The following is a 27,033-nucleotide window of genomic DNA, read 5'->3' on the forward strand; positions in this document are numbered from 1 at the left end:
TTTAATACATATGAAACATGTGACATTGAAGATCTTTAAGTATGTCCTCGATAGAGGAGAAAGGATTTTGATTTCCTATTGGAGAGGAGAGAATTTTAAGTCGATAAAAGGGGCACACCTCACTGCATGAGATCTTGAGCAATGTTATCTTAAAAAACAAACATATTTTGGAATATGCCACAGTCACTCAAAATGTAATGCGAGATGAATTCTAGAGAGATAAGGAACTGGCATGTTTCTCACATACATGAATGCTAAGAATGACCAGTTCCAAATGCTGTCTGCTAAAAATCAGTTCTCCTCCTAACCTCTCCTCTTAAGCAAAATTTGGAGATCATCAGCACTACCGCTTAACTGTCTAGAATTTTATGCCTCAAACACCATCCATACCTACACAACACACACCTACATATGTGGAGGTCCTCCACATAAACATACCCAAACAAAGGAGACCTCAGAGGCAAAAACACACACAATCTCCACAGCCCTCCACACCACATACCACTCATAGTCCACACACCTGTGCCTCACAACCACTAAGGCTTCACATAAACCCAACATATCAGTCATAGGAGACTCCATTGTGAGACAAATGGATGTGCCACTCACTAGGCTGGATAAGGAGAAAGTCATGGTTAGTTGTCTGTCAGGTGCTAGAATCTGCCATATCACACACGCACTCAAGTCTCTCAGCAACAGGTACTGTTATGACTCTGTCATAGTCCATGTTGGTGGGAATGACTTGAGACATACCTCTCTGGACTATATGAAGAGAGACATGATTGAGCTTGCTGATTATGTGTCCCAAGCAGGTATGTCCATAGCCTTAAGCAGCATTCTGCTAACACCCAGAATGATGCCTCAATACAAATAGAAAATGATTGACTTTAACAATTGGCTTAGTTTCTGGTGTCATTCCAGGGGGATTCAGTACCTGACAGTCTAAGAATATACAATCAACAGGCCATGATACTTTGCCAGAGATGGCCTACATCTGTCTCACCTGGGCTTCATGCTTCTGGCAAAGGCTCTTGCCTCCCCTATAGTGCCTTTTTTAGGAAAAGTGATGAGGTTAAAACTACCAACATAAAAAATTAAAACATAAATTAAAGGTCATGCTGCTAAATGCTAGGAGTCTAAACATGAAACTGCACTCATTGAAAGCATTCCTAACCCTGGAAAATGCTGACATCTGTGCAGTCACAGAAACCCAGTTCAAAGCTGTAGAGTGTACCCCAGCCTTACCTGGTTACTCATCCTATCATACATTCAGACCCCGAACTGTTGGCAGTAAAGCTAAAGGAAGTGAGTTTTAATATACATTAAAGACATACACACCTCCAGGCTGGTCAAACAGTAGGACGCACAAGAGACACTCCAGGTGCAGTTAACCATTGACAAGACTCCTATTCAAATCATAGCTAGCTACTGGCTCCCAAATCTGACTCAAGATGGCCAATCCACCTATTTGGACCGGTTCAAAAGATTCAACTCTTTACCCTGATCCTGGGTGACTTTAACTTCCCAAACTTAGACTGGAAGAACTACTCATGCCAGAACACAAATGCCCAGAGATTCCTTGATTTTGTCAATGCAAATGCCTTGGAACAGCTAGTCGATACCCCCCAAGGGGTGATAATATCTTGGACTTGGTATTAACCAACATGAGTAACCAGTGCAGCGTCCCTTTAGTATCATCCTCTCTGGTAAGATCAAACCACAAAGTGGTCACTTTCAAAGTCACCATTTCCACCAACCTCCCTCTAGCTAGGATAAGACATACAAACTTCTCCAAAGCTGAATACAGCTTCCTGAGGGATGGTGTAAACAACTTCACAGCCTCCTCCCCTTCTAGAGGAACTGGCACCAATATCCAAAACTACACCAAAGCACTATACAAGCATTTATATAGATGAATAGAAGCAGGAATACTCGAAAGGACTAAATCATCCTCCACAAGGAAGAGTAAACCTGTGTGGTGGACATCTGCAATAAATAAACTCTATAACAAAAAGAAAAAAATTGCTGTACAAGACCAAGAAGGAGCAGGTGCCCAACTGGAAGCAATGTCTCCTTAGCGTGAACAAGCAAATAAGAGCACTAGTAAAATCCTCCAAAGCAGACTTTGAGTACAAGCTGGCCACATCTCCTAGAGACAATCATAAAGCCTCCTTCACTTATGTCCGCAACCTTAAAGGAAGCACCTAGATCTGTTCAGAAATGGTGGTCAAGGAAACCACATATACAAATGCCGTAGCTATGCAAACTTGCTGGCTGACAGATTCAGTGAAAACTTTACCCCTCTATCTCCCCATCAGTAAATCAGGCCATCACCAGTACCTGCTCCCTTCCCCTTAAATCTAGGGAACAGGTCATCACTGCTCTCTCAAAGGCAAAACATACAGCCTCCATGGGACCCGATAACATCCCAGGCTGCATTCTATGTGAACTCCAGCAGGAACTTGCAGCACCACTAGGCACCCCACTCAACCAAGGCCTGAGTACTGGCTTCATGCCAGCTGAGTGAAGGACAGCCACTGTCATCCCTTTACACAAAGGTGGAGCATCCACCGATCTTGGAAATTATAGACCCATCAGCCTACCTAGCCTGATCTGCAAGGCCATGGAATGGATTATCATAGGTTCATAGGTTCATACTAGGCTATCTGCCCTAGGGCATTTATAAGCCTAGCCAGAGTGTGTTTGGCTTTCGCCACCCATTTTAAATTAATTTTGCTATGCCCTTTTTCGAGGTTAGTATACTGTGCCTCTGTCTAACAGTGACACAGAAGTGATACCCGGGGTAAACCTATGATCTCCCATCCACTCATCAAGATTCCTCTTGAAGAGAGTCAATGAGGGACTCTGCCTAACCTGGACTGGGATTTTATTCCAGAGTGAAGGGAGCCTCTGGATTATGAATCTGTCCCTCCAGCATGTCCTATTTATTTTAGTGCTGAGGTTCAAGTCTCTCGAGCGCGTAGCTCGATGGGATTTGGATTTTCTGAGGTGCAGCATGTCCATTAATTCCGAGTTGGACATGGCTTTATACATCAGGCACAGATCGCCTCTGAGCAGGTGGTATGCCACTGAGTAGAGCTGGAGTTTCTTTAACCGGGCAGCATATGGCATCTGTTTGAGCCCTTTGATCCTCTTGGTGAGGTACTTTTGGGGTCTTTCCAGTTGCTGCAGGTGTCTGGTAAGGTACATCCCAAAAGGGGCATTGTACTCAATTATGGGCCTGATGAGGGATGAGTAAAGAGGCACGATGACCTCCCCTGATCTAGATGTGACTCCCTTCATGATTAGGTGGGCTATATAAAATGTTTTTCTAACCACTTTGGCCACGTGATTGTCAAATGAGAGATTGCTATCAACTTGGGTCCACAGGTCCCTAATTATTTCTTCTGTACTTAATGGATTACCACCTATGTGGTAATTTGTGGGCACTTTGTTTTTGCCAAAGGGGATGACTATACACTTTTTGGCGTTTAGCTTGAGGCCATGGCTCTGGCACCAGTTGTCTGTTTCTATGAGGCCCTTTTGGAGGATGCTTGTGTCGGATGGAGAATCGATTATGGCGCCCAGTTTGCAGTCATCTGCGAACTTGGTCAGCCACAGTCCTTCCGTGTTGGCCTGTACCTCCGAGAAATATATACCTAACAAGAGTGGTCCCTGGACTGAGCCTTGTGGGATGCCACTTGTAACTGGTTTGGAGTCTGATATGGCTCCAGCAATTCTAACCATGTGGGTTCTGTCCTTGAGCCAGTTTGCAACCCATCTAGTGACATAGGGGTTTATATTTAAGCTGGTGAGCTTATCTATAATGCCCGAGTAGGGTATTGTATCGAAGGCTTTTGCGAGGTCCAGGTAGGCTGTGTGGACCACCTTCCCCTCATCAATGGCCTTGGAGACTGTTTCAAAGAAATCAACCAGGTTTAAGAGGCAGGATCTGCCCTTAACAAAGCCAAACTGGGTAGGATCTAGTGTCTGTAGGTCCCCAATATCTTTATTTATGAGGTCCATGATGATCCTTTCCATAGCTTTGCAGACCAAGCTAGTCAGGCTTATGGGGCGATAGTTTCCAGGATCCGTTGAGGCACCACCTTTGTGGAGAGGGACCACTGTTGCTGTACGCCACTCTTTGGGTACATATCCTGTAGTAAGGCTGAGATTGAACAGTAGTTTTATGTTTGGGTTTAGCTCTTCTTGGAGTTCATGTAGGACGCAGCCCGGGACACCGTCTGGTCCCATTGATGCTGTGTTTTGCTTTGGAGAGGGCAGCTGTTACCTGGGCATCTGAGATGTCAGGGCCGCAGCACTCTCCTGGGATACATATTTGCCCTTTTGGTGGGGAGGGTTAAGCTGAACCTGTCAGCTAGGATGTTGGCAATGTCTGTGGGTTCGGTGTATTTTTTGTCATTTTGGACTAATTCTGAGCATATCTGGGAATTCCCACCCAGGTTCCTAACATAACTAAAGAAAGCCTTGTGATTATCCTTAGTGTCCTGTGCAATTTTTCTCTCGAAGCTGGCCTTAGACGATTTTATGAGTGCCCATAGTTTTTTGCTAATACTGATCAGAGATGCCTTCCCTTTTTGGGATTTTGCTTTATCATGTAATAGCTTCCTCCTTCTACTGTATAGTTTGTTTATGGCTGGGGTCCACCAGACAGGACGTCTGCCTTTGGAGGATTGGGTCTTGATTTTATTTGGGATTGCATGATCCATGCATTCCTGAAGGTGTTCATAGAATGTGTTTATAAAGGATTCTGAGGTCTGGGCCATATTTTCCACAGGCCTGGGGGCTTTGAAGGATTCCACCAGGGTTTTGAGGAGTGTGAAATTTGCTTTAGAGAAGTTTTTCACTGTGGTTTTCAGGGCAGGGGGTGGAGTCGGGATGTGAATATCCAGTGAGATTAGTTTATGGTCTGATCTTACCAATGAGGGATACACTTCTGGTCTGGAGCATAGAGTCCCCATGTTGGTGATGATCAGGTCCAGTATGTTTTCCCCTCTTGTGGGAGTGGTAACAAGTTGTTCCATAGCATTTGAGTTTATAAATTCTAGGAACCTTTGGGCTAGGGTGTTGGAGCTAGAGTAATGCTCCCAGTCTATGTTTGGGTAGTTGAAGTCGCCCAATATAATGGTGTTTGGAGAGACCTTCATATTTTCCAGTGTTCTCAGGAAGGCCGAGTGGAGTTCCTGGGTTTGGGAGGGTGGTCTGTAGCAGGCTATAAACTGGAAGGCAGTTTTACCCACTGTTAGTTGCACATAGATAGTCTCTGATGCTTAGTGCTGTGCCACCAACCTGGAGGTGTGTGTATCTTTGACGAATATTGATACTCCCCCTCCTTTTGTGGTTCGGTCCAAGTTTTGGGGCCGAAAAGCATGAAATGAGGTATAACCTGGTAGTGCTGGGGTGCTCTCGGGAGCCTTGAACCAGGTTTCTGTTACTGCACAGATATCGATGTTCTCCATGCTAAGGAGAGTTTCGAGTGCATGCATCTTGAGGTTTAGACTTCTGGCGTTGAGTAGCATTACTCTTAGTTTCTTATCCCTTGCGATACCTATGGAGGTGGGTTTGTCTTTTGAGCCTTGCCTAAAAAAGGCACTATGGGGGTAGTAAGAGCCTTTGCCAATATCAGAAAGGGGTGACAGGTGCAAGCCGTCCCTAGCAAAGCATCGTGGCTTGTCGAGCATGTCATCCCAGGCTGACAGGCATCGGATCCCCTTTGAATGACACCAATACTTAAGCCAATTGTTGAAATCGATTATCTTCTCTTCATATTGTGGCATCATTCTTGGTGAGGGTAAGATGCTACTCAAGGTCAGGGTCATACCGGCCTGGGCTACATGCTCAGAGAGCTCCTCTATGTCTCTTTTCATGTAGTCCAGGGAGGTACGTCTCAGGTCATTCACACCAGCATGGACAATGACTGAGTCATATTTGTACTTGCCTTGGAGTGACCTGAGTGCTTGTGTTATGTGGCGGATCCTAGCGCCTAACAGGCAGCTCACCGTGACCTTCTCCTTGCTCAGCCTGGTGAGCGGGGCGTCAATGTGCCTGACGATAGAGTCACCTATTACAAGTGTATCAGGTGTGTTGTTTAGCCTTAAGGGCTGTGACTGTTCGGCACACTGGCTTTGTGAGCTATGTGTTGCACGTGTTTTGTTTTGGGGTAGCAGTTGCTTGGGTGTCTGCTTTGGAGGTCTCTGCTGCTTAGGCAGATTTTTATTTAGAGCCTCCGAGTATGTTTTTGTGTGTTTATATGTTTGGTTTGCTGTCATGGTAGGTCTATGTGAGACTGGAATTGTAGTGAGTGTGGTTTCCTTCTCCTCCTGACTGGTTTCGCCAGTACTGAGTTGAGAGAGCTTAGCCTCCAGTATGGCTATATGGTTGTATCTCTCACATGTGTTGGAATTTGTTGGGAGGAGGAGAGGGTTGTCTGTGTTCATGAGGCAGTTGTAACATTGCCTCAAGATTCCCAGATTCACCAGCTGGACCGGAGAGGAGATTGACAACTGACCTTTGGACATGCTAGAATAGTATTGGGAATTCCTTTATAATTGAAAAAAAAGGGCTAATGGGGAACAAGGTACTCAAGGGGAGTTTGTGAGGGTACAGTGCTTTTAATTTTTTAGTGCTGACTTATATAATTGCTTTAGTGAGCAAGTGCCAGGTAACTTAAATGCAATGTGTTACAGGTAACTTAAATGCAAAAATGACAAACAGTAACTTTCTTTCAAGTGAAACAAGGAAATAAGTACAGTAAGCAATGCAGATATCACTAGGGATCCACAGAAGCGCTGAAAAGCCACGTTTTAGGTGGAATTAGCATTTCAGGGAAATAACAAGCAAACAAACAACAAGCATACAAACAAAGCTAGATTCAGCAGGCCTGGATCTACTCTATGCTACAGCAAACAAGGTGTACCAATTTCAGAAAGAAACAGTTCAAATATGCAGGCACTATAAGCCTTTCACCAGAATTTCCCAGCTCAGAAGGGCAGAGTCCAGCCTCGCCTCCCACAAGAGTGCAGACCATGAACCTTCTTAATGTAAAATAACTGGCCTGAAGCCCAAGTGCTTAAACCAGAACTAATACACTTTTAGAATAACAGACACTGAGCCCTCAATCAGCAGTTCCCAACTTAGAAGGATGTAAGCTACCTGTCCTGCCACCACAGGGCAGGCCACAAACCTTCCTAATGTAAAACAACTGGTCTGAAGCCCAAGTGCTTAATCCAAAAGACTTAGAATGATAGCTACACTTTAATCAAGTTACTACCAAGCAGTAATAAATACAAATGAATACTTTAAAGAATGCCTGGATTAGTGCTCAAGTTATACAAACAAAGCTAGATTCAGCAGGCCTGGATCTAGTCTATGTTACAGCCAGGGTTGCCAGACGTCTCTATTTGAGCGGGACTGTCCCGAGATCAGCAGCCTGATCCCAAGTCCCGCCCTGCTGGTTTAAATCCCGGCCAGCCTCCGCTTTGTTTGTTTTTTTTTTTTGATTGTCCCGTATACCTGGCATACGGGCCAATCAAAAATTGCTAAACACGGAGCTTCTTGTGTTCTGCATTAAACACGAGAAGCTCCGTGTTTTGATTGGCCCATATGCCGTATACGGCCAATCAAAAATCGCTAAACACGGAGCTACTTGTGTTGAATGCAGAACTGCAATGCATTAAACACGAGAAGCTCCGTGTTTAGTGCAGAGCTACTGAGCTACTGTTCTTTAATGTGGAACTGTGTTCCGCATTAAAGACCTTTTTTTTGGTCTTCACTTGCTGTGAGAGACCTTCTTCTTTTTTTATTTTTGTCCCTACCTGGGGGGCTGGAAATCTGGCAACCCTGGCTACAGCAAACAAGGTGTACCAATTTCAGTAAGAAGCAGTTCAAATATACAGGCACTATAAGCCTTTAACCAGAAATTCCCAGCTCAGAAGGGCAGAGTCCAGCCTCTCCTCCCACAAGAGTGCAGACCACAAACCCTTTTAATGTAAAATAACTGGCCTGAAGCCCAAGTGCTTAAACCAGAATTAACATACTTTTAGAATAACAGACACTGAGCCCTCAATCAGCAGTTCCCAACTTAGAAGGATGTAAGCTACCTGTTCTGCCACCACAGTGCAGACCACAAACCTTCTTAATGTAAAACAACTGGTCTAAAGCCCAAGTGCTTAAACTAAAAGGCTTAGAATGAGATACACCAAGCAGTAATAAATACAATTGAGTACTTTTAAGATGACGCAAAAGCAAAATAAAGTAGGAAGAAACACAAATACAGTAAAAGCAGATACATTTTTTTTTTTCAGAAAAGTAGCAAAATCAGTAGTAAAAACAATTCACATGCAGTGCAAGCTGGCACACTTGAGTATGTAGCAATATTAGTCCACACACAGTTTGAAAAAATGTCATTAAATTAAAAAGGACTAAAAGCAAGTGCAGAAAGGGTTTATTAGGTAGAATGCGGTAAGGAGATGGGACTGGGGGAGTGTCCTAGATCAAATCTACAGTGGAGCGGGCACTGCAAAAGCCACCAAATTTAAACTACAACCAAGAACAGGGAGGAGGGGTGGGGAAACCAGTTTCAACAGAGATGTGAGGAATCAGAGTGCAAATTATAAAACCAAAAAAATATATACTGATCTCTGTATATTTGCAGAACAGTAAGACAACAAATATCTAAGCAACAATTTAGCTCTATAATACAGAATAATACAGAAAAATATACTCAGCTCTATATATTTGCAGATAGTCTTGTAAGGCTGTCTCTCAACACACAGGTTCCACTTTAAAATGTTGAAAGAGGCAAAAGCAAAATAAGGTAATAAAGTAGGAAGAAACACAAATACAGTAAGGCAGATGAAGTGCAAAATTTTTTTTTTTTTTTTTGAGATGGAGGAAGCAGAGCAGATTAAGATATTATAGGGGAATGCCCTTCCCAAGTGCTCTCTCTGTACACTGCAGAGGAGATGGGACTGGTAAGAATATCCAAAATCAAAATATGATCTCACTGTACTCAGTTGAGTGAGCGAATGAGATGGGTCCAGGAGGAGTGTGCAAAAAGAGATTTACAGCAGGGGCGGGCAATTCCAAGAAACAGGGAGGCGGTGGGGGGACTACTGCAGAGATTCAGAGACACACACAATATTTACTGAATCCAAGACACACAATATTTACTCACTCAAATCTTAAATTTAAGTGCAGAAAATATACTTAAATCAGCTTATGTCCAGTTGATGTAGGCAGACAAGTCTCAGTAGCCAGCAACTCGATTTAAAATGATTACTAGAAATGTAACCAACACAGATTTTAATGCTAGCAGAAACCCCCAAGCTAATTAACACTTAACAAAGGAATTTCAAAGCAGTTTAACAACTACTGCAGAAATTCAGAGAGACACACAATATTTACTGAATCCAAGACACACAATATTTACTCACTCAAATCTTAAATAAGTGCAGAAAATATACTTAAATCAGCTTATGTCCAGCTAATGTATGTAGACAAGTTTCAGTAGCCAGCAACTCGATTTAAAAATGGACCTCATTAACAAGGACATTGGCAACCTCTAAACACTTGATCCCACATAGTTTGGCTTCGTCAAGGGGAAGTCATGTCTGCTAAATTTGGTCGACTTCTTTGAGACAGTCACCAAAGCCATGGATGAGTAGAAGAAGGTGCACACCATCTACCTTGACACTATTCCCCACTCGAGCATAATAGATAAACTGTCTGAACTAGGCATCAATCCATATGTTACTAGATGGGTACCAAACTGGCTCAATGATAGAATCCACATAGTCAAAATAGGGGAAGCCACCTCAAGCAGTAGACATGTAACAAGCCGCGTACCCCAGGGTTTGGTCTTAGGGCCTCTGTTATTTGGGATATACTTTTCTGAGGTACAGGCCAAAACCAGTGGGCTATGGCTGACCAAGTTTGCAGATGACTGCAAGCTGGGTGCTGTCATCAATTTCCCTAGTGATGTGGACATCTTCCAAGAGGGTCTCACTCAGACAAATGACTGGTGCCAGAAACATGGCCTCAAGCTGAATACCAAAAAGTGCATCATCATTATCCCCTTTGGGGAGAGGGAGGTCCCCACAAATTATCACATTAAAAACAACATTCTAAGCACTCAATCAGTCATGAGGGATTTGGGCAACCAGTTTGACAGCAACCTGACTTTTTGATCACCGTGTTGCTATCATAGTACGGAAAGCCTTCTACATGGCCCATCTCATAAAAAGAAATTATGTCTTACCATAACATTCCATCCATGTTGTTGATCTTCTTTTATTCATCACTGATGGGTTCGGTACTGAGCCCTCGGAACCGAGTCGGCCTATTACCAGGCTCGCGCCAGCCAAAAAAAACTCTCAAGCTAAGTCTCTAGCCAGAATGGCCTTCTCCCTGTTACCTCAGATTGAGTTTGCTAAGAAAAGGAAGTAAAGCCGAGGTCACTTCTGCGCAAGTACCCTAGGGCACCACTTAGACCCAAAGCACCCCCCATGAGCCTTTGGAGGGGGAAGGAGGGTGGGAAGTAATGAATGAAAGAAGATACACAGATGGAACATTATGGTAAGACATAACTTCTTTATCTGATGTTGTTAATCTTCTTTCCATTCATCACTGATGGGACAGAATCCCAAGCTACCTTGAGGTCCATGGGTGGCCCTTATGGAAGAACATTCCTGAGTACCAGTGAACCGAAGGCAGCTCTCCCTCTGAAAACCAGGTCCAATTTGTAATGATTGATAAAGGTATGAGGCTTAGCCCAAGTAGCTGCTGTGCAGATGTCATCCATGGAAGCCCTGGAGTGGAATGCTATAGATGTTGCCATAGGTCTAGTGGAGTGAGCTTTAACTTTTGGCATGGGTTGATTATGGAGAGAATTGATGAAACGTATGCAGTCCCTTAGCCATCTTGATAATGTAAATTTGGAAACAGCTTCTCTCAGAAAAAGAAATGAAAAGTTGTTCAGATTTATGGAAAGGTTTGGTCCTGTCTAGGTAAAATCTCAATTGTCTATGTACGTCTAAAGAGTGAAGGCAATACTCTCCTCTATTGGGAAAATTCAGAAAAAAACATGGTAGATCAATGGTCTGGTTAATGGAAAATTCAGAAACAACTTTGGGAAGAAAGGATGGGTTCATCTGAAGTGACACTCTGTCTTTATGAAAGACCAGATAGGGCCTCTTGATACACAATGCCTGCAGCTCCGAGACTCTTCTGGCAGAGGTAATGGCTACCAGGAACAAAGATTTCCAAGACAAAAACTTTAGGTCACACTTAGCAGCAGGCTAAAAAGGTTTTTGAGTCAAAGACTGAAGGACTAGAGTGAGGTTCCATGGTTCCACGGGCTGTCTGACAGGAGGCCTGAGATGAGAGGTCCTCTTGAGGAAAGCCTTGCAAAGGCATAAAGAGATAAGAGGGGTGCCATCTATACCATTGTGGAAATTGGAAATTGCCACTAGATGCACTCATACCTTAGAGGCAGAGGCTCCATTATCAAAAAATGTAGCCAAGTATAAAAGCACTGCAGTAACTGGAGCCGAATATGGGTCTAGCATGTAATCCTTGGACCAGATGGAGAACCTTTTCCATCTACCCTGATATACTCTTCTGGTGGATGGTTTGTGAGAAGTCAGTATGATGTCTTGAACAGGTGAGGAGAGACTAGCTTGCCTGGCGACTAATGGAAATGGAGAAACCAAGCTGTCAGCTTGAGACTGGACATATTTGGGTGAGTCAACCATTGGGGTGAGTAATCAGATCTGGTAGAGGGTCCAGAATCCATGGTGGGTATACTGGGTGAGGCCCACTGCCACATTCTCATGGATTCTCGACATAGGGGTTAGGACTTGGTTCCTCCTTGCTTGTTGATGTACAAGACCAATGACATATTGTCTGATTGAATTGCAACTGTCCCGGAAGGGAGAGCCGAATGAAAGGCCTGCAATGCTAACAGCATGGCTCTCAGTTCCAGAACATTGATATGCAGGTGGGTCACTGAAGTGGACCATGTGTCTTGGACAGTCATTCCCTGGAAATGGCCTCCTCACCCGATCTGGGAAGCATCCGTGGTCACAATCACTGTGGGCTGAGGAGGCTGAAATGGGCAAGTCCAAAGATCTACGTCTGGCCTCATCCACCAAAGCAAATCCTGTTTGCAGGAGTTGGTTATTCAAATCTGGTAATCAAGGGGGTGATAGTTTGGGAACCATTGACACAGAAGGAGCCATTGCAGAATCCGCATATGTAGCTTTGGTAGAGCACTATTGGAATTGACACAACCATAAAACCTAGGGCCTGAAGAACTTCCCTTGCAGAGACTGTTGTTTGAGATAATATCACCAGGAGTTGAAGCCTCTATCGATGGAGTCTGTGAATTGGCAGTGTTAAAAGACAGGACTGAGTATTGAAGACTGCTCCAATGAACTCCATTTGTTGTGTAGGGATAAGGTTTGATTTCTCCCAATGTATCATTCCCAACAATTTTGCCAGAGAAAATTTTGGTAGAAAAACACCACAGGTCAACTGTATAATCCAACTATAATAAAGTCAACTCCATTCAAAAATTCACAAATAAAACTATACACTGGTATGTAGAGAAGAAAAGGGAAACTCCTGAATAAAGTTTAAAGCTAATAGGTTAAACAGGAGAAACAATACCAACTATAGTATTGAAGAGATACCACAAGGGTAAGGGAAGAAAGGCCATACCAACAATGGTACTTGAGCGTTTACCAACAGTAACAACAGGTAGAGAGGAAAGAACAAGGTTAGATAGAAGAAACAACACTAAACATACTAATTGCTTAATAAAATATGAAGATATCCAAAAATTTTTACACAAATATCAAAAAGATTTCACTTAGCTGAGAGCTCGGTTGAAACGTGGCTTAACAGCTACACGGGAAATTACATCTGAGGTAACAGGGAGAAGGGCAATCTGGGTAGAGACTTAGCTCAAGAGTTTTTTTGGCTGGTGCAAGCTTGGTAATAGGCCGACTCGGTTCCGAGGGCTCAGAACCGAACCCATCAGTGATGAATGGAAAGAAAATTAACAACATCAGATGTAAGGGTATCTCTTCCAGGGACAAGGAAGTCATAACATCCCTGTATTCTTTCCTTATAAGGCCCATTAATGACTACAATGCCCCTTTCAGCATGTACCCCGCAAAGCACATGCAGCAGCTGGAGAGACCACAGAGGTTCTACCCCTGGAGAATATAGGGCCTCAAACATCTACCATATACAGATAGGCTACAAGCCCTATCCCTCTACTCGGTTTCATACAGACTCTTCAGAAGTGACCTCTGCCTGGCATACAAGGCATTCACGGACCCCGCCTTAATGGGACTGCTGCATATCTGCAAGTCAAGTTCCACTCGAGTAACCTGCACACGTAGGCTCAACCTGGTCTGTGACATCAACAAGACTTATTGGCGGGACAGATTTGTGTCCCAGAGACTCCCCCATCTATGGAATAGACTCCCTCTTTACATCAAGCAGAGTACCTCTTTACTCCTTTTTAAGCGCAGTCTGGATAACTGGATGAGAAACAGAAAATATACCCCTGGGATTCCACCTATGTCCCTGCTGGACAGGGGCATCGGGTGCTGATTTATCTAAATATGGGCTAAACTCTTGGCTAGGCTTATAAGGGCCTCAAGGCCAATAGCCTAGTAACCTCCTATAACCCTATGATAATGTCCAGATTTTTGTCTCATATTTCTGGTGTGTTCCTCATAAAATGTGTATTTTTCTGGCAAATCACTGAAGATTACAGTCAGCAAACAGTGACAGACATTTGAGTGTCAGCCTTTACATACTTCAGAAAATGCACAGTAGTGCAAAGGTTATTTTACAATTAAAAGATAGGGTCTTTGTTTTGTCACCTCCCCCAATTATTTTTGCATTTATCCAGAATTCTTGATCAAAGAGGCTGAGGTATATGCATCAGCACACTCTGTTAGATATGAACTTATAATATATGCTTGTAATTTCAGCCTAAGGTCTGATGAAGCAAAACAAATTCAGACTGCAGAGAAAGAAAGAAATCTAGTAAAATAGTGGCATGCATCACAGACAAACTGAAATGGATGGAAGGCCTGCAATGCTAAAAGCATTGCTCTCATGTCCAGTACATTGATGTGCAATCTGGTCTCGATCTGGGACCATGTGCCTTGCACCATCCTCCCCAGATAATGCCCCCCCCACCCGAGCTGGGAGGTGTCCGTGGTCACAGTGGCTTGGGCTGTGGATGGAACAAAGGGGCATCCCACTACAATCTCCGGAGACTGGACCAACCAGAGAAGTAATGCCCTGCAGGCTTTGCAGATGTGAATTGGGTATTCCATGGGGGGGATCCAGCCAAGACAACTGTATGGCTAGAGTCCATTGTAGAACACGCATGTGAAGATGCGTGCAGGGGAGGATAGAAATTGTGGCAGCCATAGAGCCCAAGGCTCTGAGAACATCTGCTGCCTTCGGCAACCTGGGGCCAAAAATCAGTGATACATGAGTCCTTAGACTCTGGACCCTGTCTGGAGTTAGGAAGACTTTCAACTGAAGGGTGTCCAGCCATGCCCCGATAAAGTCCAAGATCTGTACCAGATTCAAGAGTGACTTGGGAACATTGACTGTAATCCCTAACAGGGCTGCAAGATGTAGGAAGAAGTCTCTGGCTTGGCAAAGAAGACGCTTGGTGGAAGCAGTGAGGAGCTAATCATCTAGGTAAGGGAATACCTGAATTCCCTGAAGCCTCAGGTGAGCTGCTACGACTGCCATTACCTTGGTGAACACCCTGGGGGCTGTGGTGAGACCAAAGGGTAGGGCTTGAAACTGGAAATGACTGTCTCGCAGACGGAAGCAAAGGAATCTCCTGGAGCTTCTGTGTATCTTGCTATGGTAGTAAGCGTCCTGGAGATCTATTGAGCACCTCCAGTAGCATTCTCGAAGATAAGGTAGAATGGACTGCAGGGTGACCATCCGGAATTTCTGTTTGGTGACAGCCAGGTTTAAGGTAGACAGGTCCAAAATGGGACTGAGGTCCCCGTCTTTTTTGACACTAAAAAGAACCTGGAGTAAATGCCTGACCCGGACTGATCGGGGGGGAACCGCTTCGATGGCTCGTTTTTGAAGCAGCTTGGAAACCTCTACTGCTGCCATCTCCCTTTGAGCGGGTGGGACACCTGGGAGGTGCTTTGGTTGGATTGGAGGGGCAACAAACAGGATGGTGTAACCTCTGGATATTATTTGAAGCACACAACCATCTGCAGTTATGGACTCCCATGCCATTGGGAGCAATGGTAATCTTCCCCCGACTGCCTCCAGAGTAGGACAGTCAGGCAACCCCTCAGGGCTGCTGCGCAGGCCTGTCCGAGAAGGGCTCCCTACACCCAAAGTTTCTCAGACCCCTCTGCCTCTGGGCTGGCGTCTGTCATGTCCCCCTCTGCCTCTAGGGGATGAATTGTCCGGAGAGTCCTGGGAAAACTGAGATTTCTGGAACCACATCTTCTTTTGCCCCCTCTGATTCTAGGAAAAGGATCTTTGAGGACTAGAGAGCAGATTCCGATGGCAGACAAAGTCTTCACGTCTTTTTCACTCTGGTCAAGGGTGTCATGGACGGTCTTCCCAAAGAGAGAAGAACCATCAAAGGGGGCATTCGTAAAAGACGCCTTGAAGGGGTCCGCAAACTGACACAGTCTGAGCCAAAATTGTCGCCTCATAGCAATGCCAGTCCCAGCCACCCTAGCTGCTCCTTCCATAGCATGAGAAAGGAGGTGCATGGATGTGATTGACACTGATTTCAGAGTAGACATCTTTGCGGAGAACAGACGCTTGTCCTCCTGTGACAAAGACTCTGGGGCTGACTCAGCTAACTCTGTGACTAGGTCTCGCTGCAGTCGTATGATGTGTGCCAAGCAGTTCAGCACTCAGATGGAAAATGCCGCTGAAGAATTCACTCTCTTCCCAAATTGATCCACCGTCCTGGATTCCTATCCAGAGGGTGGACTGAGGAACTCTCTTGAGCCAGTTCCTTTTTGGTGGCTGCTACAACCACCATAGCGTCCACAGGGTATCCTTTATACCATGCCTGTCAGAGGGTGGAGAGAGAATTTTGTCTGGGCGCTTAGGTATTGGCTCTATGCTGTCAGGCTCCTTCCATGCCCACGTGGTGATAAGATCCACTAAAGGATCCGCTGGTGGGAACAACCAGGAAGTAGATGGGTCGGTGCCAAAAGCGTCCAGGACCACTGATTCATCCGTAGAAGGTTTTGGGGCTGACCAACCTCCCCTCTGGCAAAGTATCTCCATGATGTCTCCAAAGGAGACATCCTCGGGAGGTGACCTGGGGGAACCTTCTCCTTCACCTAAATCAGTGTCTTCGGTAAGGGACTCAGGGGAGTCCAAGTGCCTCCTTTTGCACGTGTGCTTACAATGCCCCTCCTCAGTGAGACTCCCTGAAGAGGGCTTGTGAGCTGCGGGGGGTTCCTCCAGGGGAACCGCCTGGGGCTCCTCTAGCATGGGCTGTCCCTGAGACAAGATGAAGGGAGTCACAACCGTATCCGAGGGAGTCTGGGCAGAATCCAAGGGAATAGGCTGGGGTCTCGATCCTTGGGAGAGAACCCTCTACACCATGTTGAACGCCGGAGCACCGAAGGAACGGCTTGGATCTGACAAGGTCTGAGCTGAAAACACATGCATCCCCTTGGGTCCAACTCCCCATCCTCAGCCCCGAGAGCTGCTCGGATCCAAGCTAGTCGGATCTGAGGAACTCAAGGTAATTGCCAGAGTCGAGGTTGGAGGAACCATCAGCACCAAATCCCCAGCTCCGAAGATCCTCGGATCTATGTACCTCGAAACCAAAGGCCGGATTGGGGAAGGAGAAATCGGGTGGAAGAATGGCATGGAGGTCCCCCCTCCAGAGGGAGAGTGGCCTGGCAAGACTCCCATCTGGATTTGGATCTGAATGAATCTCCTCATCATCCTGTCCATATCCATTTCAGAAAGACTCCGAGTCGAGCGCGAGGAAGCGATCAACTCGGATCTGGCTGGTTGCTGGGAGGATCTAGAAGAAGGCCTCAGCTCCGTACGCTCCGTTGGCTTCAGGGAAAATCTGGGGGAGTGGAGCTGTGGAGAAACAGGTCTCGAAACCTTAGAAGGCGGGCTAGTGAAGGACTCCCGATCTGAAGACCTCTTACGGGGCCTATCCCCTTTCTTCTCCTTGTCTCTCCCTCTCTCTGCATCCTTCGGTCTGTCTTTTTTGTCCTTGTCTCTCCCTTTGGCAACATCTCCTTCAGCAGGTCTAGCGGGAGGGTGGGTCTCAGCCTGAGGAGTGGGTTGGGCGGGAGTTGTAGTAGAAGAAGCCGAGACCGTTGACGAGTCCAAGATCGATGCTTTAAAGCAGGCCTTTCGCCACAAGTTTGGCCTTTCTGTCTCTAAGGGCCCTAGGATTGAACCCTGCACAAATGCTGCATTGGATGAACCAATGTGCAACGCCCAAGCAAACAACACACAGAGTGTGGCCATCCGCTGGTGAAAGCTTATGACCACACACTGTGCATTTTTTAAAGGTGGGTTTAAGTTGTTCAGACATCCCAACAAAGCGACAAACCAGACCCAGTCACCCAAACAAACTACTTGACCACACACACACTAAGGAAGGGAAGGGCCTACACAAAGCTACCTCACGATATATATATATATATATATATATATATATATATATATATATATATATATATGTATGTATATATAGATAGATATATATTTTTTTCCACAAAAAAAATGACAAACTAGCGTAGGGGGGAGGAAAAGGGAAACTAACTGAACAACCCCAAAAAGCACTTACAGTACCACTGAATGCTCAGAGCTGCGGAGATCATGATGCTGATGCATGAAGTGGGAACCGAGATCTGAGGGAAGGCAGTAGATGGTGGTGTACTATGGGTAAGTGGGAGGAGCTCGGATCTCAGAGCAGATGCTTGTAAAGTTGCTGGCTCGGATCTGATATGGATCCGTATACCCACAGGTTGAAGATAAAATGACGTTAACTACTCCAGAACTTGCCATGTTCTCACTTCATTGTGCAAAGCTGAGACCACTGTAGATGACCCTCTATCTTCCAGTTTTATAAAAGGTACATGGTAATTAAATAAATATAATGCAATATAGTTTACCTGCAGAACTCAACCTTCTCACTATTGTTCCCAGGTTGTGTCCCCGATTCAAATTCACTGACATTGAAGTATGAGAGTGTATGGTTGATGAAGCCATGCATAGTTCTATTCTCATTGTACTGATAGACAAGGCGAGGGATGAAGTCAGAGGTGACTGAAATGACAAATGCCTGAGACATACAAAGACAAAGTGGAAAATGTCATAACCGTGTTTTAGTTAAACATCGTCTAATAGCTCAACCTCACTCCAGTTTATGTACAATTGTTGGAAAAAATCAGTTTGATTTAACCATACATAAACAGAATAATAATAAAAGCAATGAAAGCATTCTTTGTTTTTTTTTTTAATTTTCATAAATGGAAATAAGAGTGGGTTCTACAGAAAACTGTTCAGACAGAATATAAACTGCACTTCATTACTGATCAGGGGTGAAACACTAAAAATGTAAAGCAATTCAATGTTGTATTATAAAATATGTATGCAAACCATGCAGTGTATATTAATTACAGCCTTCATTAATTTATTTCCATGTATAGTTTGTTATTCTTAATGCAGGTGGTAACTAACACAGTGCAAGTATTTAAGAAGTTCAGACTTTTAACCCTTGGTTATAACACATCATAACAGTGCAAGACTATCCATCATCAATGTGTTTTCTACCATCAAGCTATCCTCACCTTCAACAGAAGGTATTTATCTACACAGAAGCTTCTATGAAGGATATCTTTAAAATCTGCTACAGTATCTGTAGTTTTTACAGGTGCACAATTTATTGTGAACATAATGTTACAAGATTTTTAATGTATCATAACTACATAAACTCTGAAAACTCACTATTAGATGCCGTTATATTACCTTCACATTGACAGGTTTAACACTAGATTTTTAATTTACTTATTTATTTAAAATTAATTTATTGGGGTGGAACACTGATCAAATAATGATCAAATATAGGTTCAGCCCAGGTTACATCATGTTGCTCGTCCCTCTAAATACAGATGACGAACAGGCAGGGTAGTTCGTTTGTGTCTATATCATGAGATTGACATCTTAAAATGTCGACTCTCATTTGTTCAACATGAAAATGTCGAACTTCAACTTTCCCGAATGGCCAAATTGATTTCTTTCCAACGGAAAGAAATAGGTTGGCCATTCTGTTACACCTGCCCTTTCCCTGACCGTAGTGCGGTCTCGGAGTTAGAATATTTAGTTGGGGGGGTGAGGGGCACAGCCCCCAATGTTGGGGGTGTGGGGGGGTGAAGCTCCCCACTTAAATATGTTTGTTTTGTGTGGCATTGGTGTTTGGACAACCAATTTCTTTCCATTGGAAAGAAATCTGTGATTTGGCAGTTCGGGAAAGTTGGAGTTCAACATTTTTGTGTCGAACAAATAAGAGTCGACGTTTTTAGATGCCGATCTCATGATATAGACCCAGTTTGTTTAGATGCATTATTACATAGAAACACATCAGGATGGATAGCAGCATCATAAAATATAAATGAATTGATTAACAGACAGAACTTACATGCATGCATGTTTACATCTTCACAACTAACTACAAAATGGCAATCAGGCTCACATGTGCTCAGTATTTATACACTTGTGCAAGCCCTTGGATAGTTTCTTAAAGAGAAACACACACACATTGATCTACATCCTCCCTCTTAAAAAGATTGCCCTTAAACGAAAATGACCCAAACACAATTTTCATGTCTGAGTTGCCGTGTACCTGTATCCTGATCTGGAGATAAGACTGGATTGGGTTACATAACAATCAGGGCTCAGTTTAGCAACAGGGACAGTCTTCCATGAACAACTCATATCAGAAACTTAGGGATTCATCAAAGGAACAGGAATATTCTCTGGAACATTTCTGGAACTGGAACACCGGACAACTCACTCTGAGATAAAGAGTCTTTCTCACATACTACGTGCTGTGGTATAGGCTTGGACACCGGTATCAAATGTTTCTGACTCTGTGTAAACTCTAATCCTTGTGATTCCATAATGTATAATCTCAGCTTTGGGCAAATATTCTTCATGACTCCAATCCAATCATAACCTTTGGATGTTTGCAACCTTACCACATCTCTCTTTCGTAATGAAATGAGCAGTTTGCTGGGCTTATCGTAATAGGACTTCTGGGCTAAAAGCTTCTTCAACAGATTGGTTTTCAATGACCTGTTGCTTCTGACACATAGGAACCAACAACTGACTACTGATTGGTAACATGGTTCTGGGTTGTCTCGACAGAAGTCTCTGGGCAGGTGAACCAATATGTACATTTCTGAGATTCAGGAGATTCATAAAAACATCACTGTTGTCTCATTTTGACTTCTGTAATAACTGCTTTACACTTTGAAATGTATGTTCTGCCAAACCATTTGACTGCGGATACTCTAGGCTACTCATGACATGAAAAAGGTCCCAATCTTCAGCAAATCTTTTTAACTGTTGCCTTGTAAACTGTGAACCATAGACAGAAATAACTTTGTGCAGACTACCATTGACTGCAAAATGATGCTTCATCTTAGTAATGACAGTACTGGATGCTAGATTAGGAAGTAGGTCAATCTCAAACAAATTTGAATAAGAGTCTACTAACACCAAGTAATGGTGACCATTCCATTCAAAAATGTCTGCAGCTACTGTCAACCAAGGTAGTTAAGGAATCTGGTTTAGCGGAAGTGGTTCTTTCTGTTGATGCAGCTTAGTACTATTACATACAGAACAAGATGAAGGTACTCTTTCTATATCCTTTGACATAGAAGGCCAAAATACTAGTCCTCTTGCACTTCTTTTGGTAGAGTCTGCTCCCGTGTGACCATGATGCAAAACAGTAATGTACTCTTGTTGCAAAGACTTTGGAACAATACCTTTTGAACCTTTCATGACAATACAATTGTCTGACAAAATCTCATCTCTATATGGAAAATAAGGTTGAACTTCTTGAGGTGCGTTAGATTTCTTTGACAGCCATCCTTCTTTGATAAAATGGTTGAGTTTCTGCAAAACTGAATCTGTGGGAATATGATTTCTAAGCTCATCTAGATGTGTGGAAGAAAATTTCTCACTTCCATGACTTCAAAATCAAGGATCTCATTCTCGTGCTGTTCAGTGGTTGATATGGGCAATCTGGATAACGTGTCAGCAAGATAAAGAAGTTTGCCTTTCTTGTAGACAAGATAGAAATGATACATCTGCAATCTCAATATCATATGTTGCAATCTGGCTGGAGCTGTATGAATAGGCTTTCTCAAAATAGTGACTAGTGGTTGGTGGTCTGTTTTGGTCTGGATAGGTTTACCATAAACATAATCACGGAACTTCGAACATGTAAACACAATTGCCAAAAGTTCTTTCTCTGTCTGGGTATACTGCATTTCAGTTTGGGTAAGGGTTCTGGATGCTCAGGCAACAGGTTGAATCTCTTGCAGAATGACTGTATTTAGGTCAAATTTAGAAGCATCACATGAAAGAGTAACTGGCTTGTGAACGTCTTAGTATCTGAGAGTGGGTGGACTGGCAATTCTGTGTTTCAGGACATTAAATGCTCTCTGGTATTGTTCTAATCATAACCGGGATACATCTTTACATGTTAGCTCTCTGAGTGATGCTGATATTTTACTGAAGTCTGGAATAAATGTACCTAGGTAGTTAACCATGCCAAGAAAATGTTGTAGGGCTTGAACATTGTCTGGAGCTGGCATCTCAAGAATGGCTGTTTGTTTAGAAGGGTCTGGTCGTAAGCCTGAACTGGTAAATAAATGGTTAACCTAAGTAACATCTTGTAGCCTGAATTTGCACTTCTGAGGATTAAGCTTAAGATTCACTTGACGTGCCCTTTCCAGAACTTTTCTGAGGTTTCTGTCATGCTCAGTTTCACCATTACATCCTACTAGTATGTCATCTACTATAAAAGCACAAGGATACCCAGAAGAAATTTGCTCCATTGCACACTGAAAGATTTGACTTGCAAAATTCATCCCAAATGGCATTATCAGAAATCTATACTTTCTAAGCGGAATACTGAAAGTGCTAGCAATAAAGATTTCTTGTCAAGCAAAATTTGCCAAAATGACTCTTTGCATCTAAGACAGAAAAAAAACAGTGGCATTTGGCATAACATCGGTGACTTCATCTGTATGCATTGGATGATGAGGTCTTTTCAGTGCCTTGTTCAAATCTCATGGATCAGTACATATTCTGATGTCATCTGAGCTGTTCTTATGAGCTACCACCATAGAAAATACCCATTCAGTTGGTTCATTTACTGGACAAATCACACCTTGTTGCACCATTTTACCTAGTTTGGCCTTGACTCTGTTCTGCATAGCTATTGGACCTTTCTGGGCTGACCTGATAACTGGGCTGACATCTGGGTCTAACTTCAAGGAGTACACAACTGGAAGCTTTCCTAGTTTGTCTTCAAAAAGATCAGCATAGGTAGAAAAAAATAGACTGGGCAAAATTAGAATAGTGGTATTTTAAGCTAACATGGTGAACTTCCTTGTTAAATGAAAGCAGTCTCATTTTCAAACCATCACGGAAACATAATAATGACTGGACATGCCTCTTGACCACATAAAATAACAAATTGCAGCTTCTTCCAGCAGAGTAACATGAAAGCATTACTGAACCTTCGGTTTGAATTTCTTCACCACCATAAGTAACAAACTTCGCACACTTTGCCAAATTGAGCCTTTCACCAGAACATACTCTAGCAAATGTTTCTGCTGACATAACAATGCACTTTGAGCCAGTAACAACTTTGAGCTCTATGGGTTTGCCATTTATCCGAACAGTACAAAATACTTTATTCTTTCCCCATAAATTTACTGCATTGACTGTTTCAGTAAGCAGTGACACACTATCAACATAAAAAGTAGGGCCACAGCTTTCTAATTCATCAAATCATTTCTCAAAATGTTCCTTTTTAATAAAAGGATGTGTGGGTTTTGATTTTCAAAACCTTTTGAAATGATTAAATTTATTACATCCATGGCATTGTTGATCAAAAGCTAAGTTTTTTCCCTTTTAGAGTCATGATTATCACTGCAGTTACGACAGTCGGCAATGAAACTGGGTGTTGGCCCTTGCTCTGCATTTGCTGACTCACTCTTATGCTTCACTAAGGCTAGAAAGCTCTGGGGTTTACCAGTGAGTGCTGCACGGGCTACAGTTGCTACCATGTACTTGGGCCTGTTTCTTTTAACCACATGATGCATACTATCAACATGAGCTTTAGAATTTACTATAAACATGCCTTTCTCATTTGTATGTATATTTGTGTGGTTTTCTGTGAGCTCATATATCTGACAAATCTCAATGGCCTTATTCAAAGCTATATCACTGTTGTTGTGTCTTTTGGCTTTTCCCGGTTAGGGGTCGCCACAGCGGAACTCCAGTCCGCTAATGATTGGCAGTAGATTTTTTTTTTTACGTGCCGAGTTGCCAGCCCTGACGCACAACCTTCGATGAAGGTACACCCATTCACGCATGTCTCCACGCAGAAGATGCTCTAGCTGAGAATCAAAATGGACAACGTCTTACTGTGAGGCGACAACGCTACCACAGCACCACCATCGCAGTCATCACTTTCATGAAGCAAAATCTTTCTGACAGCATCATCTTTAATACCACACACGTCTGTCCTTTATTAGCTCATCCCTTAAATCACCAAATCTGCACATTTTAGCTCTGTTTCTCAAATCAGTTATATATGCTGCAAAAATTTCACCAGGCTTTTTATCCCTTGTAAAATAAGTGTCTGCCCATTGTAATGTTTGTCTGGGGGTTACACATGTCTCTAAATTTACGTTTCAAGCACTCAGGGTCCTCCCTTGACTCAACCGGTACAACAATATGATGGTTTTCCCCCTCTCTTGTATAGATAGCAGGTGCATACACAAATGAACGTTCCCTTTCAATGGCTTCTGATCCAGCTAAATTAAGCAAAATAAATGCCTTTGTACAGTCATCTTTAGCAGAAAATGCAACCTGTATGAAAATGCTATACACTTGCTCAAACACTCTCCAATTCTCTGTAATATTAGTATCAAACACAAGTGGTCCTAGTTTTCAAAATCCATCTGCCATGCCAACAAAGTATGCACAAACACACTGAAAATATAACCCTTGTAATTATGAACAAACCGCTGTGTGCTTGCAACAACATTCAAATGCACAATAAACTCTTCGAAATACTGTACTTTGTGAAATATGCTTTGAAATGACTGTATTTTATGAAATAAGTGTACTGTAATACTACACAAACATGCTAACACTTCATACACATCTGACAACTCGGATAGCCTTAATTAATAAGAAAAATATGTGCTCCGTGAAAAATGTGATCGTTTCCTTTTATTTTATTCATTTTTATGCAATTTGGACTTTATTTCCAACATTTTCTGTAGTAATTCAAATATTTCTATCAATATCTGACATCACAGTTTGTTTAAATATCATTTAGAGTGTTCTGTCTGCTTCATTTTATATTTTGCGAATAAGAAATTATTTGAGCAAGTTTTAACATCTGAAATTCGTTTCTGACTTGTTTTGCAAATTATACATGCAGCAGGGATAATCTACTTCTGTATATTCCTCCAACACTTACTAGATGCCTCTCGGATTAAAATTGGAGAAATTAGAACTCTTTCTGGCAACAAGTTGTTTTAGCCATGCCTCTTCTGACACCATGTCACTCATCCCTCTAAATACAGATGAACAGGTGAGGTAGTTCATTTACATGCTTCATTACATAGGAACACATCAGGCTGGATAGCAGCATCATAAAATATAAACAAACTGATTAACAGACAGACCTTACATACATACTATTTATACACTTAAGCAAGCCCTTGGATAGCTTCTTAAAGATATACACACACATTGATCTACACATCATAATGTAACAAAACAAACTCAGATAGGGAAAATTAGTGAACAGGCCCTAAGCAGAGAAGAAAGGACTTTAATGGTTTACAATAAAGAGTAAGCATAAAAAATTGACAAACAATATAAACAAAGAAGATCTAACAAACTAAATATATGTACTGTTACATAGCTGGAACAGAAATGGGAGAATAAAGTAAGAGAACTCATCAAAATCCCATCTCAACACTAAAATTTAAATTTAAGTATTCAGAAGGGTAATACAAAAAACACATTTGCTGTACTTGGGAATCTATAACATATGTGCCACCAAACTGCCTTAATGTGCATAATGGCAGATCAAGAAAGTCACAGCAATAAACCCATTGGTAAAGTTATTTTGCTTATATACATGTTTAGCTTTAAAATATAGTGCCCTAGTGGAAATCTGAGAGTCAAATGTGCATGTCCTGAAACTGTTAAAAAGTAAGTACAATTTTATAGAAATAACAGCAAACTGTGAAAGTTGCTATTACATATTAAAAGCATTTTTTGCATAGGGCAATTACACTACACCCTCACAGTGAGGAGATGAATCCCTATAGCCCCACTACTTATATATTCTGACTCTGAGATTGCTGTACCTTGGACAAAATGTAATACTTAGACATTAACAAATTCAGAATTAAATTGTGTATTCCCCAAATTGCACTTAAATTTCTGCAGCTGTGAAGATCACACATACACATACAGGGTGGGATTCTGAAACGTCTTCTACCAAGCTATGGAAAGTGTTCAGTGTAATTAAAGGGGCAATGTAATGTCTCTGAAATATTTAAAATATTACAGAGTCCATGTGTTATATCCAAGCAAATTGAAACATTGCCTATACAGACTTAGGAATAATGGACACACACACATACACACACACACACACACACACACACACACACACACACACACACGCGCGTGTGTGCGTGTGTATGTGCGTGTGTGTGTGTGTGTGTGTGTGTGTGTGTGTGTGTATCTCTATATACTTGTTTTCCCACCTTTCTAAGCTAGTTTAGTCCAGTTTTCAGGTAAGTGCTGAATTCAGGGCTGTGTTACACATCTCTGTGTTTGCCCATACCTTACTTGGATAGAAGGACGTTTCTCTGTTCACTGTGAAAGACAGAGCTTTGAGCAGCCTATCTGTCCCTGGAGGAGTGGTTTCAGCCCAGAAATTAGTAGTTTATTGGCCATTTTGGGCTAATTTCTATCTCTTTCATTTCCCTGCTATAAAACCCGCATTTACAAGGTTTTTGTGCTAGTATACAGCTCAGCAAGCTACGGCCTGGTGCCCTGCAGAGTTCTACAGAAGCAGAGAGACAAAAGAGAGACTTTGAAGTGATTAAGTATCATTTTTCTGCATTTTCTTGCTGCCTTTAGCTAATTCCGCCTAAAACGCCAATTTTCTAGAGTTTCTGTGATTTAAAAAGCTTGTTTCAGCTACATATTGTACTTATTTTGCTGCCTGCACTTTAACAAAGTCTTTTTTGTGTTTAAATTACCTGTTTAACTGTTGTAGGCTACACACTCAAGTGTGATAGCCATTTCTGCACATTTAAAGTGTTTTTTTGATTGTGTGTGCTTTATTTTCTAAAAAAAAAAAACAAAAAAACAAAAGAAAATACTTGTTTTCCCACCTTTCTAAACTAGTTTAGTCCAGTTTTCAGGTTAGTGCTGAATTCAAGGCTGTGCTACAGGTTTCTGTGTTTGCCCATACCTTACATGGATAGAAGGAAGTTTCTCTGTTCACTGTGAGAGAGGAAGCTTTGAGCAGCCTATCTGTCCATGGAGGAGTGGTTTCAGCCCAGAAATTAGTAGTTTATTGGCCATTTTGGGCTAATTTCTATCTCTTTCATTTCCCTGCTACAAAACCCGCATTTGCAAGATTTTTGTGCTAGTATA

The 27,033-nt window shown here is 42.7% G+C and overlaps 1 protein-coding gene across 1 annotated transcript in view; it reads right to left on the reverse strand.

The window, feature by feature from the left end:
• The window catches only part of LOC122815187 (anoctamin-2-like), a 2,140,961-nt gene that overhangs the window by 183,097 nt on the left and 1,930,831 nt on the right, over positions 1-27,033 (reverse strand). The window contains exon 24 of the mRNA XM_044087470.1: positions 18,207-18,376. Within this exon, the coding sequence (XP_043943405.1) occupies positions 18,207-18,376 (170 nt within the window). The remainder of the gene's footprint in view (positions 1-18,206; positions 18,377-27,033) is intronic.

Source organism: Protopterus annectens, chromosome 11.part0 (assembly GCF_019279795.1).
Source record: "Protopterus annectens isolate FY-2018-M chromosome 11.part0, PAN1.0, whole genome shotgun sequence".
In the NCBI taxonomy this organism is placed as follows: domain Eukaryota; kingdom Metazoa; phylum Chordata; order Ceratodontiformes; family Protopteridae; genus Protopterus; species Protopterus annectens.